Here is a 16845-nt window from a genome sequence, read left to right on the forward strand (position 1 = left end):
ACAATATTGAATTGAGCCTCTGGTGTGTGGTGCACCCCTAGAAGCCTAACAGTCGGTCTCATTCCATGCATGTCTTCTCATGTCACTCTAGACATCATATAACACCAGATCCCTGATGTCTCACAATCCATGTTTCACACACACTGATGCACACATGTGCACCCTCATACACACGCTCATAAAATATGCCCTTCCACACATACATCCACACAAAGAGGCTGTCCAGTGTGTCTCAATCTGGCTGGTGTCAGATAACACATTGTGTGACTGGTGAGAAAGGTGGCTGCGGCTGATTGTGTTGTCAAGAAGCAGAAATAAATACAAGCACGGAAACCTGGTCAGTAGTATTCACATCTTTCCAAAACTATTTGGCACCTCTCTCACCCAACACCCCCCCCATCTCCCCATCTCCCCCTCTCCAACATGCACACAAACTTGGCTCTCCCTTTGCGCAGAGTCTCTTAAACACTTCAAAGGAACTTTGCCCCCAAACATCACAAAGCAGCATTATACAGCCTGACTGCAGCAGAAATGCTGGTGTGGAAGAAAAATCGGTAGTTTTTGAATAAAGCTTCCTCTGGGAGTGTTTGAGGAAGAACGAGATTCGGAGTGACAGACGTGACAGATGGAGATACTGAAAAGGAAAAAAATAAAAAAAGAAGTGCTGTGCGGGTGAGATGAGCGTAAGAAAGACAAATGACAGAGAAAGATCAAAGGTAGAAAGAAATGGTCAGATTTCACACACACACAAAAAAATCAAGTCGTGGTTGAGATTAAAACGCTAAAAACATCAGCTCAAAAAACACTAACTCACAAGTCAGTGAGTGAGGTGCACACTTGAGTGAGGCATAAAGAGAGTCTTTGTAATGTGGACTGAGAAAACATGAGAAATGGGAGACCGGGGACAGATTGTGAGCAGAACAGCTTGAAGTACTTCTGCACAGCGAACAGAGGATGGTGTATCGGTGGATATGGGGGAAGGGCATCTGGGCTGCATGATGAGACTGCCTTGTTGGCACAGCTCCTAGCTATGAGGTGCCCGAGCTGGAATGCGGCACCCCTTGTCTACATCAGCTGATCCTTTAGAGGCGCCTTCGTGGAACTACAACAGTCGGATGGTGAGCAAACAACAGAGTGGCAGACGGTTTTCCATAGACCTCCCACAGCGGTCTCTAAATCTGCTTTCATACTAAAATTAGTAGGTATATCCGGGATTTTTTAACCCAGGTGAACCATGTGAGAAAAGGGATTAACACAATTTCCATTGCATCATCTGTTTGCAAAATGCAATCACAATGGAGCTTTGTGATATAGCCATTACTTTTTTGTATCTTTTATTGCTGTCCCTTGTTTAAACTCAACAGCAGTAATGATTAGAACGCACTTATAAAAACTCTTTATAACTTTAAAGTTATAAAGAGAATGGATAAAGGCTATGCTGCCGAAATTTGCAACACTGTCAAAGATGAAGTAGATGTGGAAGCATGTTAGCCGATAAAAGCCGATAAAAAACCCCACATGCATTTCAGAGTCATTGGACCTGAGAGTGAATGGCAATTAACAGGTAACGGCGGGGAAAATATGCATGAAGAGGAACAGCTATTGTTGTGATGCATCGAGCCCAGTTAGTGCTTTCTGAGGCTCAAGTGAGGTATGGACAGTAAAAAGCACTCCAAAACCAAACACTGATCCTAGAGAGAGCCTTTGTGTTTCTATGGTTCCTGAGGGTCACGTAGGTTTACCAGGGGGTTCACCACTACATGCCGATATATTTGTTTACATTTGTACATTTAAGTATGGTCTGTTATAACAATGCCCTCGGCAGAAGTGAAAACCTTCTGTGTGGTGTCCCAAACAGGACAACTGGGGGCTGCTATTGTGATCATTGTCCTCCTGCTCCGCGCGTCGGAGAGGAAGCCTCCCTGCCAGGTGGCAGGTTCTGGGCGAAGGCAGGACACTGGCACCGACCACTCCAACGTGTTCCCAATACAGGATTAACACAGCTCACTGCCCACAGAGGTCCAGGGCTCTTGTTTGTGCTTTATTTTACCCAAACACGACAATCATTGCCGATGCATGCCCGGCCAATAAATGCCGGGTGTTTGAAAACCAGATAAGGAGAAATCAGAAAGAAAGATAAAGACAGAGAGACAAGGAACACTGTGCATGAGTGTTTAGGCAGATCTAATTTGCAATGCAACTCTGTGTGACTTAAAGGTAAACAACACAGAGTGCCTGGGGAAACAAATCCATAATCAATAACACTAAAGTAAAAGTAAATACTTATTTATACATGTTCTTTTATTGAGCACAAACATAAGCAGGGGTGGGGGATGGCTGACCTTTTCATTGACATTATAATCTACAAATCTGAATGGTGATGTATGATTGTAATCATGTGAGAGAGTCGTGTGGAGATGGTTGGCTACATCATCACTGTGTGAACTCATTGGACTATGGTTTGAATCTTACAGACATTTATTTGTATTATAAGTTATGCACTACAGCTTTAAATGATTCATTATACTGCGTAATAATTAGTTACATGCCACTGTAACACATATGCAATCCTCAGCAGGAAGCAAGAGTATGTGTATGTTAACAGTTTGCTAAACCCCCTGCTAACGGAGCAAATGCTGACAATGCTGAACAATGTTTTCACATAAACAAATTAGTAGCCAAAACACTCAGATGGCTTTCCTGAAACATGTTGAGGCACATTACTCTGAATCCTCAGGACAGTTATGGTTTCCCCAGGGACATGTGTAAGCAAACCAACTGGATCTTCATGCGATGTATTAGACATGTACTCTAGGTAATACGAAGGCAAAAGACACACGATATCTCAACAATGATCTTCAGAACATGAAAACAAACAACAATAACGACAAGCACTGAGGTGAGTACGAGTTTGTGGGTTTTTTTTCTTTTGTTGATGGGAAAATAATCTGTAAAAACAACAACTTTTCACTTTCAGGGGTTTTTTCAGTACACGCCAACCACATTTTGGTCACATTGCTCTAGTCTCTGTTAGTTCTGCGTGCATCTTTCAGTCACCGATTGGACTCTCAGCATATCCTAGCCAGCTGGCCTACATCGCAAAGTGTGGTTTATGGAGCATACAAATTCACTAAATCCCTTCCCTCGACAGAAAACAGCTGACCTACAGTGGTGAACTGGTTGTATTATGTCTAACACTCACGTGTAGGAGCCACAGCAGCCACAGCACTAATCATTTGTAATGATACACTAAACAAAGGCATGAACGCAGAAAGTAACTTGAAAATCAATGAGGTGGATCCAGTATTTTTCTTTTATGATCACTGAGTTGAGGCATTGTCTGCGAGGTGAAAGGGTGGCTAGTAAATGTGGTCCCGCTGAGGAGCGAGCCCCACTGAGAATTAACCTTTCAATGTGATTAATCTGACCTAAAATGTCACAGCAAACAGTGCTGCTGAGATGCTTTTAAATTGTCTGTTGCCATGGCCTTTATGAAAATGCTTTACGGTGGGGAGAGAAAAACATGGGTGAAAAAAGGTACACTGTGTGCTTTTTTTTAGAGGGGGGGGGGTTCTGCACTAAAATAAAGGACTCGCTGCTTCCGCATGTGAACTGCAAAATGCCAGTGAAGGCGGTGCTTCAACCAGGGCTCAGTAGAGCACAGCAGCCCCGATGATGAAAGGCTTGATTCATACAGAGTGACAACAAATAGATTCTTTTCCAGCTACAGTTCTCTGAAGCTCCCCTTTGAGGACAAAGGACAAAACATTTTGAACGCTGTCATCCGATATGACCCAAACTACCATGTAAAAGTGTTCAAACTCTCACAGACAAGGCATGAATGCCTGCACAAAAACTTGCACAATGGCCGTTCAGCTTTGGTATCACTTGTGTAGCGGGATATACTGTATGCACACATGATTGTATTTTAATGGTAATATATTCAAATGCAATATGTTTAGTAGGTAACAGAAAGAAGGTGAATTCTAAAATGCATGCGGGTAAAGTTGGTTTGCAAAAAGCCTACTTAATATATTTTAACCAGAAGAGTTGAAAGATATTTTCTTTCTCGGGTATGCACTAATTTCATATTTATATGCATCTGCAGCCAATGACTAGTTTGGTTTAGCATGAAGACAAAGAAAGGAGAAAGAGCCAACCTGGCTCGGTTAGATGGTAATAAAAATGTGCCTGTCAGCACCTCTACAGTCAGGGAGTCTTGCTATTGCCGTAAAGTTACCAAGTAACTACAGACAACTCCAAGAATGTCTGCATAATTCTAGTAAAAGCACAACTCGTCATTTTATATTTTAGTTTTTCTAAAGGTTAAACCAACAAGACACTGTGTTCATATTAGTTTGCTTGAGAGGAGCCTGTTGAGCTAACATAATCACCTGTATCATTTTTAGAATGTAAAAATATTGACTATTTCAAATGAACTCTCTCCATTTAGATGATAATATCATCATCAAACACAACTCAATCACACTCCACACAGAGACGGACAAAGCAATTCCCGTTTTTCTATCATCCGTCCATTCTTTTCAAGGCAGTAGAATACAGTGAGAGGTTGTGTCATGTCAGGACGTCACGTAACAAGACTCTGAACATCAGCTGAGAGCAATGATCGCTTTTCAACACACATACACTGCGTCACTCATTAGCCTTCCATTTCCTCCCGGTATTCCTCACACGAGAAAACAGAACCATGACAATGCCTCATCAGCTTTCAGCCATTTCATTAGTGTTTCAATTACCTGGGTGCTGACAGTTCGTGTCCCATCCGTAGCTTCCACTGTCAGGTTGTAATTTGATTTCTGCTCAGCATCCAGAGGCCGCGCTACAATCAAGGTTCCGCTGGCCTTGCCCACGTCAAAGCGACTGTCATAATTACCACCTGTGGAATCATTATTTTTTTTTTTTGGTCCAAACAAAGGAGAGAAAAGATTAGTGACAAAACATCGGTGCCAAGGTCACACAGACGCTAAAAACTAGGGCTGGTGTACAAACATCAATTTTCTGCCGATGATAAATAATGAACGGATACATAAATGTTGACGATGCTGATTATGAGTGATGATGTTTTTGTATGAACAAACACGACATCAACATAATAGCTTTTAGACGAGTCACATGAAGGTACACTGAATACATTTAGGGCTAGGTGATATAAAAAGAAAAAGAATATCATGCTCAAAATGTTCAAATTAGTCAGTATTATGATTATCACAATAAGTGTCAGATAACTAAAGATTATTATTTTTTTTTTTAACAATTGTAACTGAGATCAGTCATATTGTGATAATCATTGTTTTCCAGCCCTAAATACCCAGAAGATAAACCACACAAGAATGGATACAAAACAAGGCTGCGAGGAGACAAGGTATTCCTTACATTTACAACATTCTGTATTAGGTTACAGCTTTAAAGAGAACAATGTGGAGCAACATCAATGCCGTGACACAACACAGTTCAACCACAGCCAACAGGCAGCAACGGCAGGCAATGTAGGTTGATCTCTTAATACACCACAGCCTATTAGGAGATCCCAGCAGCTACCTTCTGCTGTACAGTTGTGGTCGCAAGCCATCTGAAGGATGTAAAACATCTCAGAATCCTCTATGCCGTCTTGCAAAAATCCAACCAAACAGAACATTCCAGAGGAAAGAGGAAAGCAGTGGCAGAACACAGAGAGAGAAAGAGAGAAGAAAAGAGACGTGTCAGTCAGACATTGATTAGAAGAAGGACAGACTGGGAGGAAGGGAGAAAAGGCAGGCACTTTTTGAAAGGAGTTGATCGTGCACATAATACACAGCATAACTAAAATATAAAAGCAGAGTGAGGCTGAATAAGGCTTTAACACTTTGAGGGAAAAATAATGCCTCTAAATGACCTCACACAGAAAATCTGGGATAATGGCGTACTAATTCATTACAGACTCCTGTTATCTAAACTACACAGGCAGACGGTAATTACAGCGCATGCAATACAATTAAAAACTGTTTAAAGTTTTCAGACCGGGCAGTAAAATGCATAACATTTAGGATTTAATGTCTTCATTGTCTTTGTGTTTAGGTGAAATAAGCACCGCTTCCCATGAAACTTACATTTACATTCAAATGTGTCATTTTTAAATAGCTCATCCACAGGCTACGACGTTCTGCTAATCTCGCGTGGTTTAGTTGACCATCTATCTTTTTGTCTTTATGGAGATTACATTAAGATTTAGAGTAAGTCTTATTACAGCAAGAGAAAAACAGCAACTCGGTGAGGCAATATTTCTCGCTGGCTTACATTTTACAAATGTCTTTCTCTCTGTGGTAAACTAAAGGGCTGTTTTCACAAGCACAAACATATGCTTTGTCTTTTTTAATATGGGAAAGGACATTTTGAACCAGATATTAAATTACTAGCAAATATGACAAAAGAATTCCAGGAAAAAGTACAAAGTTATAGTTTTTTTAGGTTGTTTTTTAGTATTGTTATAGTGCTATATGCCATTTCACACACACAAACGTCCTCAAGTGTGAGAGTTTTTCCATCCATGACACAGAGACAGAAACATACGACAAGAGAGATGAATGTATAGGTGGCGGTACCTGTGATTTCAAACCACACGGGCACGTCAGATGACTCAGTGGCAACGACGCCCACCATGTGTGCCACAGGGTCGCTTTCCATTACGGAGAAGCTGAAGGGAGACTCTTCAAACAGCAGGGGAGCTGCGTCAGCTGGCACTTCTGGTTTGGGAATCCACTCGATGTGCAGGCGACAAGTGGAGGATTTCTGAGGACGTCCATTGTCCACGGCTTTAATCTGACAGATGCAGAGAATGAAAGGCTGTGTTACACCGTGTTACGCAACACAAGCAGATCCTCTGCCCCAATCTCATCAGAAGGAAATGTAAAAGTTTAGTTGGGCAGTTTCATGACGATTGCTCCCAGTTAAATGATAACAATGAATCCGAAGCATAAACCACTGATTTGTGGCAGAAATCCACAGAGCAGCCTGTGTTTCAGTCATAAAGGCATTGCTGTGCCCTAAGCAGTCCACACATGGTGAGAAAACCTTGCATTGGGTATAACAAACCACCTTTTGTGTGACGTTCTTTTGTGATTCCACCTTCTGTCAAGACTCCAATTACTGTAAACTGTGGTGAGTAGTGTCTTCGGGCAGCAATAGAGCCACATTTCAAATACATTAATCTGGATGAAATTGCTTTAGGTATCACAATTAAATGTATCAAGAGACAATAACATTGGAAATACATTTTGACTTCCTGCCTCAGGTAGACCCACGGTAATCCCAAGTGACTCTTTTAACTAGAATTACTGCCTTGAAATTGTATGCCACCGTAAACAAGAGGGGTTGCCGATCCCATCTGTGTCTGTCCAGCCTCGTAGGAGACACGCAGCGGAAACTTAAAAGGAATCATAACTAGCAGTGACCGTGGCCTAAACTCACCGAAATGTAAAGGGTTCATTTTTGATTGGGAGTGAATTTTTAAAACTCTGTGTTCACGAGTAAGCAACAGACAGATGGGAGTGACAATCCGACAAAACAAAATACCTCTGGCAACAGCTGTCGCAGGCACAGAGGCATTAAAAACACTCATTTTCCCCTTGATAACAAAAGGTACACGGTAACAGATTCAGAGCGAAACGAAAAAGAAAACATACATTTATGTAGTCTCATTCATTATTGTTGGCAGGTGTCTGGAAAATGTGCCCAAGGGTTAAAAGAAGATGCTTTTACATTTACATTTCCGACGTGAGGATGTGAGAGGATGGGGTCTGTGTTTAGTTACTTACCGTGAGAATGTCGTATTCCCCAGCAGAAGAAAACTTCTTGGAAGAAACGAGGCCGGTCTTGGGCTCTATAAAGAACTTGCCAGGTTCGTCTCCCTCCTCAATGCTGTAGGAGATCTCAGCGTTGGGCCCATCATCGCGGTCTGATGCGATGACCCGGTACACTGGGTCCCTCTTTGTGACTCTCTCCTTCTCTGGCTTCTCGCGCTCGGGCAGTCGGATCTTGTAGATCTTCTCCAGGAACAGCGGCCTGTTGTCGTTCTCATCAAGTACTTGGACAATGATACGCACCGTGGTGGATTTGGCGGGAACGCCGTGGTCGGTGATGGTGACCTGAGAAAAAAACCGAAAAGAGAATACATTGAATCGAGATCAACAATGGTTATCTCAATTCTATGCAAAACATATGATGTTATCATATGAATTATTATCAATTTAAAACCCGCAACTATTAGGTAGATATAGTAAAGATTTAAGATGGGAATGATACTTATACATAACAATTTAAATGATTTTGTGATGCATTCCACTTTGCAATAGATGCAAGAATATAAATATACATATCTGTCAGACTGAAGAATACCAAGAGCCCTGAAAAGGTTAAGTGCAGATTCAGAATTATTTTCAGTGCTTCCCTTGTTATCCTGCTGTCAGCTAGTTAACTTCCATTCACCTCACGGCTATATTATAAGTATAGTATCTATTTTTGGTGCCAGCCTGTTGATAACTGTATGTCACAAGTGAGGATGACGGTGCGCTGTCACATCTACATTTTGTCCCTCCAGGAGGAAGAGGTGGTTGTGAAGAATGTCAGCAATATCCCTTAATATTTTATAAAACTACCCAGAGAATTAGAGAAGATCAAGACTCTCCATTAGAAATTCATTATTCCAAAGACGTAAATTAATTAAAGGACGGATGAAAAAAAAAAAGGGAAGCTGCACTTTTCTCCTTCATCATCCTTTCATTCCACTTTGTTCTCAGCAAGTTAACTGGCAGCTACAATTAAAAGCACTTCCCCCTGAGACTTTCTGTCCAAGTCTTCTCTGAAACACTCTTACTTAAGAAAACAAATACACATCACCAACAGGCTGTGGTACACTGTTCACGTTTGGGTTTAACCACTTCCTGCGCGCAGTGCTGGAATATCGTATAGTGACGCGACATCTATGAACCGCTATATTGACAACAGTTTGCTTAAAAGTTACAGTTTTAAAGCGAAGTGAACTTTCTGACCTCGGGGGTGTCAGATCTGTGATGTAATTATTATTCAAGTAATGAATTTATATTAAAAAAATGTCAGTTTTCAAATGTGCAATACTGCTCACAGGTGAATATGGTTAGTTTTGTATTGTCTAAGATGTTTGCCTGTGATTGGAATGAGTTATTTCTAATTAGCTGCACCTCTTCATCTTGTCAGCACCAGCTGCATTGACAAAAGAAAAGACTTTGCACTCCTAATATACAACAACACTTTCTGCCCACACCTACAGACTGGGCGCTTTTTTCTAAAACCCCAGAAGGATTCAGTAGTCACACATTAACAGAGCCTTAATCTAAGTCTTGACATTAAATGTTACGACTGGCATCTTGACGCTTTGTAATCTCAGTTCTGCCTTCATAAATAGGAGTTATTGACCTAATTGACCTAAACAAACACAATTTACATTACGTCTTGTGAGTGTGAGCAAGGGCAGACATGTGAGGGTTTTTGTGGCACAATACAATCAGAAGAAAATATATAGAAGAAATACGGGACTAAATACCACAATCATTTAAACCATCTGCAAAGTGCTGCACTAAACACAGTCAGGAGTCCAGGGCCAGGCACACACCATTTGGTGCCATAGTTTCAATTATAGAAATAATGTGTTTTTGTTTTCCTCACAGTGTCTGCAGCTGTCCATGCAATTCACATGAACGGAATTAATTAAATGGGTTGACAAGAAACCCTAATGTGAATGTGTCTCTTTGGGAGACACAGATTTTGGGAGCCTAGTCCTTGTGCTTTGCGATGAATAATTTCACAGCTTTCGTGTTTGATATCGTAAAAAAAATGCATTTTAAAGGAAGCACAATATATATATATATAAAAAAAATGATAATATGAAAGAAAGGTTTTAATCACAACTGCTGTTCATCACCACATGGCTTTCTTTGGAAGGTTCTTTTTTTTAAAGCCTTTTGTTTGATAATTAGGTAAACTACACAAAAGGCAGACAAGTTAAACCAGGCAGGGGGATTATGTCTCTTTGCATCAGCTGCAAACTGAGACAGTGAGACAAAGAGACAGTCCATTGTGTTTCGCTTCATTGTTGCATAACGTTTGGCTTAATCTGACCAACCATATGTAAGTAACATGGCTTTCATTTATCCACTGTTAATTAAAATAACTGTGGAGTCAGAACACGTTATGTAAGGTAACATAGAATTAAACTATATTATGTTGACTATACTTTCGTATAATACTGAGTGAATTCAGAATTCTCCAGATGTCGCAGTTTGTTTTCTCATAGAGGCTTCCTTGGGCATTCTCCAGAAAGTTCAGAGAAATTCTGTAGACATTTGTGGATACACAGCGCCTTCCATACATGTTTGGAAGCAGCTTAAGATTGACACTCCTAGGATAATGATTCCCCAGCAGGAAAACTTCCAAAGGAAACAAGAATGCATGATATTTACTTTCCGTGTGGTTTGTGCAGGAATGAACAGTTGATTAATCAACCAGCGGCATATTGTTATTTTTTAACGAGAGAGCATTATAACAATAATGGAGTATTAATAGGAAATAAAATGAATTTGTTTCTGGTTCTCATGTGTGAGGATGTTTCTGGTTCTCTATCTTATCTTAGGTTTTTTGACGTTGGACAAAGCATCAAATCTAAAAAAAAGGTCACATTGGGCTGAATTATGAGGCAGATTTTCTCTTTACTATTGTCTGCCATTTGAAACACTTACCGATTAATCAAAAAAAACTGAACGAGGCAATATAAGTCAAATACCATAGGCCAAACTAGCGACCCATCCCTGGTGTACTGCTTGAGTCTTAACTGCCAGCTGTTTGGAGCAATAGGCCCCAGAGAACAGATGTGAACAACCCATTTACCTCTGCTTTCTACATTCTAATGTGTTCACTACCATCCCAGGCTTCAACTGACAACTTGTCCTGGCATGTCCCACTGCTGTTTACCCATCCCCCTCCTCCGTGGGACGGAGGTCTCTCATCCTGCCGCTAGAGCCTCCACAGACCACCAAGAACAGATTTGCCTTTTCTCAAATTCCCCCTCTGCCTTTAGCTCTCCCTATCTATCTTCCCTCTTTCACACACAGGCACACGACAACTACCAACCCCCACCCGCCAGACCATAAAAGCCGAAGCCCCCCTGTGATCCCTCCACCTCCTTTTGGCATTTGGTCCAAACAATGCTGACACAGCCCCCACCCTAATTGCTCCACATGTTCCACATGGCCCCACATGTTTTGTTTCTTCTTCTCCACCAAGCGAGCACAAAAACCTTCAGCAACAAGAGCGAGGACTTCAATTTGATTTTCCTCTGCCGGCGCCCAGTCGACACACAAAGCCTGTGCATGCACAGAGGTATTTTATCGGAGTCATGATTAACCTTTAATTAGCGGCTCCGAGGATACAGCAGGACGTGTGGGTGTGGGGAAGTCTGAAGTGAAGGGTTGGGGGGGGGTCGGTCTCTGCGAATGTATAGCCCAATAAAGTGCTTCCTGCTGGATTCAACATAAGCAGTGGCCAACACATACAAACTTCTCAAGTTACCATAGATACACGTCTTTTGCGGGTGTGATCACTCGGCTGAATTTACGTTAAACCTTATTTTACTTTTACAAGTTATCTTTTAAATGATATTTAAATGAAATAAAAACTTGCAAGAGAAACTTTAATTAGTTGTTTCCCTGGATTGTAATTACAGCATCTGAATAATCACAGAAAGCTTCAGTAATAAACATTAGAAAGGAAAGCAAGTATATTAGCATGAAGAGAACGGGGGTGTTGAATTTGGCGCGACATTAAAGCGTAACAGAGCTCGAGCGGAGTGTTTAATGTGGTTATTTAATGTCTGTCTGGGGGCATTTTGTCAAATGAGACAAATGGACAACAGTCATGAATGAAACTTAGGTTGGGTTTTTTTTTTTTCTTCCATTTCTTTCTAAAGAGACAAAGACTTTGCATCAGACACTAATTCAGACCAAGTAATGTAACAGCTTTCGACCACATGTTGGAAGAAGAAGTTCTACGTCTACAGAAAACCACTTGATGGAGGAGCTTTGGGTTTGAATAGGAATTTTCTCCTGACCCTGATATTCAATACTCTTCACCAATTTAAAAGACAAAGAGCCAAAGATTCAACTGAATTTTGTTTTTCCCAATTTCATTCATCAGCTAAACATAGTCTTTCCTTAAACCACACTTTCTTCTCTATCATTTACTCTCAGCCCTGTAGTGCAGTGCAGTGTACAATCAGAGTATGGCAGACAACACAACTGTGGCATGAGCTACAGCAGCATTTACCGTAACAATGATCACTGAATTGTGAAACGTCTAACAATAATTAAAATGTGACTAATCTGCTCTGCGTCAGCAGCGGAAACACAATTAAAATGCCTATTATCACCAGGAGCTCTGTGGTGAGAAAGAGGGAGTGGAGCGTCAGGAGAGAAGAGGGCTGAACTCAATTAAAACCCACAAGTTTAGACATTGACCTGTGAGTCTGATGGCAGCGTCCTGTCCCAGCTTGCTCCATCCAGGAGATGGAACAGTGGAACAGAACAAAGGAACAGTCACCAGGATCTCCCACACAACTCCCTACTCTCCCTCCCACCGCAGCCGGAAATCAGTACAAGGAGAAATTATTCCGAAAAAGGGCACTTCTTGCATATACAACAAGACTTTTCTGTTGGCAACATGTGGCGCTGAGCCAAAGCCAAAGAAACAAAGATCAGAAACAGGAAAACACGAAAACAGAGCGGCTGACATTGACGGTTTCTAATTGTCATGTTAGTTATTCATTCCCAGTAAATAAAGGCTCAAGTTGTCATGTCTACATTTCTTTCTGTCTTCCTGATGAAAATCAGCCAAAACATGGGCTTACCTCAAGAATGTGCTCATCCTGCTGTTCTCTGTCCAGTTTCCTTGAAGTGGTGGTAACCAGACCTGGTGGAGACAAAGTCATAACACACATAAATAAACCAAGCAGATATACAGTTCTCCATTGCTTCTATCAGCAATCATAAAACAACTGTCACTGACAATGCTACGGTCGTCATCTGTAAAAATCAGTCATCTGTGAGATAAACTTTATATTCTTGCTTTTGTCTTCTCTTCAGAGAAGACACTTCTACCAAACACTGGGTCAGTTCTTAAGTTTATAAATGATATTTCATAGTAAAACATTTTTAAGAAGTCCTCCCATGCACCGCTGGATGACATAAGCTAAACTCTGCTGGTTATCTCATCAGTCACACATGAGTTAAGAGTCTGCATCTGGAGGAGTGCCGTCCCTGTGGGCCTTCCCTGCTTTTGGTCAATCTAGTCGCCAGCCAGAGCAACACAGTGCCTTACATATGTGAAATATCACAAAGACGTGCAAATGGTGGCCAAACAGTAACACAGTCCTCACACTCTGCTTTTAGCTCTTCCACAAGCTGACTAAATAGACTGTCAGTCAGAAATCCCTCGCAGCCCCGAGTGCCGTTTTGTAACAGAGAAACGGAAACTACAGAGAGGATCCCACTGATGCCTACAGTCTTTCAAGTCATTGGGGTCTTTTTGAGCTATGTTCTTTATTTAAAGTAGGAGGGTTGGTGTGTGAAATCAATCACAGAGGGTTCTTTGATTAGCCAGGCTTTAAAAAAAAGAACAACAAACACAACACTATAAATAAGACAAACAAGCTTGAGTTCCGGGCTAATTTGAATCAAATTCACAAACAAGGGAAGGGAAAAAAAGGGGGGAAGGATACAGAGCTACATTATAGGCAGCTTTCAGTTCTCACTCCCAGCGTAATTGCAACTTTGCAGACACTGAGTGTATGCATGCCAGCTTCAACCGCACCACAGCCCACTGCTTGCCACATTGTCAATGATTAGCATAAGGCAAAGGATTTCCGAAACCCAAACCAATCAATGGCACATATGCCTGCAACAAGAATAGCAGGCCACAACTTACAGGACCTGAAATAGGCCTTCCACTGCACTGCAATTGTGGCGTATAAGTTAAGTGCTTTTGCCCCCCCCCCCAGCCCCAATTTTTATTGTATCTCCTTCTGAGGCTTATTTAATATTCACACTGCGATGCCATTTCCTTTAAGTGTCAATCTCCTTACCTTATGATTAAAGATTGATGGAATGAATGAATTAATGAAATGTTAATTTTAATTTGCCATTTATATTTGTACACTTGGCTAATGCTATTTTAGATACACGTAAAATAAAAAAAATATATTTATATATATTATATAAAATATATAAATATATTTTATATATATATATATATATATATACATACACATATATATAAATAAAGACAAAATCTGACTATGCTGTTACAGAGAAAATAGTGTTTCAACATTTAACAACTTACACAACAAATCAAAGTTAAATTATACTTCCTGCAGGAATCCCTCTTTGTTGCATAAAGTCTGCTAAAGTGTTAGCATCAGCACGGGTTCCATGATCTAGCAAGCTGTAAATTATTATTACCATCAAAGCTAATGGTTCGGCTGTGTCACATCAAAACAGAGCAGGCTGACTAATTATTCATGTGCTTTAGCAAGGCTGGAGCTGATGGATGATAATGTTTTTAAGCTCCCCTGTGTGTTAGGTAACTACTCACACTCTACATGCATTATAGAGCAGAATACAGATGACAGCATTAACCGTACCAAGTCGAGGTCTCTGATTTACGATTCCTCTGCAAATCGGGTGCCTTATCAAAAGTTGACAAGGTGCCCTAACATACACTGTGCTTGGAAAGTAAACTGTAGCCTTTCAGTGCCGAGGCATAGCATTGCAACAAGTACAATACAACATTAATTAAATCGTTTAAATAATAAAACATGCCTTTATTTAATTCCAACTAAAGAGAATGTTGTTTTAGTTCTGACTATTTTTTTTTTGGAAAGATGCATTACAAAAAAAACCAGAAATAATTTACACCTTGATGCCGCCACAGTGGCTACACCAGAGGGCAAGTTAATGACATGAGGCAACAATGCTATTTACCTTTTGCTTCAAGTATACTCTCTCTCTGTTTCTGTACATGAATTAGCAATGCCACCTCGAGTCGTAAATAAGCATGAGAATGTTTTTGTTATGAGAAGGTTATTTAGTTCCTATTTCTTCGTGGTTTGCTGGCTGAGATGAAAAATAGGCAACCGCTTCAGCTCTCAGCAGCCCTACGGCTGAGAGCAGGCTCACATGAACTACACCCTGCTGAAATTTCAGTGTCCAGAGTGACAAAAGTCAGGAAGAACTTTGGCAAGGACTACTTCCTGAGACCATTGAGCCTTTGGTGGGGTGCTGACCTTCCCACCCCGGGGTGGCAAAGACTCCTGCCAACATTTGGATCCTGAATACACATCTCAAACGAAGCAGATAATCCTCCCATATAGCGAGTACCCCCGTTTTAATCCATTGTCTTGCCTGTTTCCTCTTTTTAGTAAATTTAACAGGTAATTGTGCTGTATATATTTTTATTGGGACGTCTTCAAATTCAATTAAAAATCTATTTGTGGTTAAATAATACAAACAAAAGCAGTGCATCATTGAATTAGAGAAGCTGGATGTACATTTTGTTTTGCATCTACAGTATATCTAATAAAATAAATGTCTTAGCTAGTGACTGAATTGAATCAGTAACCGTCACTAGGCATTATATTATGAAACCAGATGCTGTACAGATATCTAAGATGAGAATCATACATGTGACATGCAAACAATGTCATTTTACTGCACGATAAACTGAATTTGCTCATATATGTCCATTCGACCCATTTCCATCGAACAGAGTCTAGCCAAAACAAAACTATTTAAACTCATCCTGCAAGGGTACATAACTCCCGAGGAGCAGTCCTTTACTTCTGAAAGTAGACATTAGCGTTCAAGTAAATAAAGGCGCATACCTCCCTGTCTCTACCTCAACATGAAATAACTGTAAAGGGATTGGTTGGTAAGTCGGAGCTCACCAATGAAGTCTGTACTTCCAACCCATAGCTTTTGTCACAACACACACACGCACACACACACACACACACACACACACACACACACACACACACACACACACACACACACACAGCAGCCATCCTTAGGCGTGGGCTGAGCTGGGCCAGCAGTAATTATAGCCATGCTGTTTTGAGAGGGGAAAGAAAAACAACAGCAAAGCAGCAGTGGCACTCTCGAGCATGTCCTTGAGCGCTACAACCGCCGCTCCAAAATGGAGGCCTGGAGGGAGTTAAGGAGTCTAGGATATTGTTGGGCTTATTCATACCCGCGCATTGCTGCTGTGATTAGCAGTCTTGAGAGAGAGGCACACAAATTTGTGTGACAGACATTTAGCTATGACTCCAGACAATCGGGAATGTGTTTGGTATCCGCTGTGGTTGTGCAATTTTTGGTCCTTAGGTATGAAAACTCATTATTTAAACGCTTGTCATTTCTCTTGAGAGAAACGAGTTGGAACACAGACTGCAACTTTTCTAAATGCAAAACCCCATGATCAACCCCATTACAACTTTAGTATTTGTGTCATTGAAACACACAAAATCCAAACTGTGGAATACAAAACTCGAAAGGACAGTGGGAGTTTATGGAGGGAATGGTGTATCGAAGTGGGAACTGTTTGTTCCTTACTTTATAACGGAGACTCAAAAATACTGCTACACAAGAGCTACTGACCACTCCCTTTGTACACAAGAAGGAAAGCAGTGCATTTAAAGCACTGACAGCATAGTCTATAAAATATCCTGTACTGGCAACTACAAAACTACACCAGCATTTGACACATGCA

At 40.9% G+C, this 16845-nt stretch overlaps 1 protein-coding gene across 9 annotated transcripts in view; it reads right to left on the reverse strand.

Annotated features, from left to right (window-relative positions):
- Positions 1-16845, reverse strand: part of fat1a (FAT atypical cadherin 1a) — a 66850-nt gene that overhangs the window by 25910 nt on the left and 24095 nt on the right. For 7 of the 9 annotated variants that reach the window (XR_009241469.1, XM_058640681.1, XM_058640685.1 and 4 more), the window contains exons 4-8: positions 12929-12990; positions 7812-8141; positions 6600-6816; positions 5560-5628; positions 4758-4897 (exon numbers count right to left, since the gene is read on the reverse strand). Coding sequence is in view for 8 of the 9 variants with exons in the window: in XM_058640681.1 (XP_058496664.1) it covers positions 4758-4897; positions 5560-5628; positions 6600-6816; positions 7812-8141; positions 12929-12990 (818 nt within the window). In the remaining variant the exon portion in view is untranslated. The remainder of the gene's footprint in view (positions 1-4757; positions 4898-5559; positions 5629-6599; positions 6817-7811; positions 8142-12928; positions 12991-16845) is intronic. The other 2 variants (XM_058640686.1, XM_058640684.1) reach the window with 1 other exon arrangement.

This window comes from Solea solea, chromosome 10, assembly GCF_958295425.1.
Source record: "Solea solea chromosome 10, fSolSol10.1, whole genome shotgun sequence".
NCBI lineage: Eukaryota > Metazoa > Chordata > Actinopteri > Pleuronectiformes > Soleidae > Solea > Solea solea.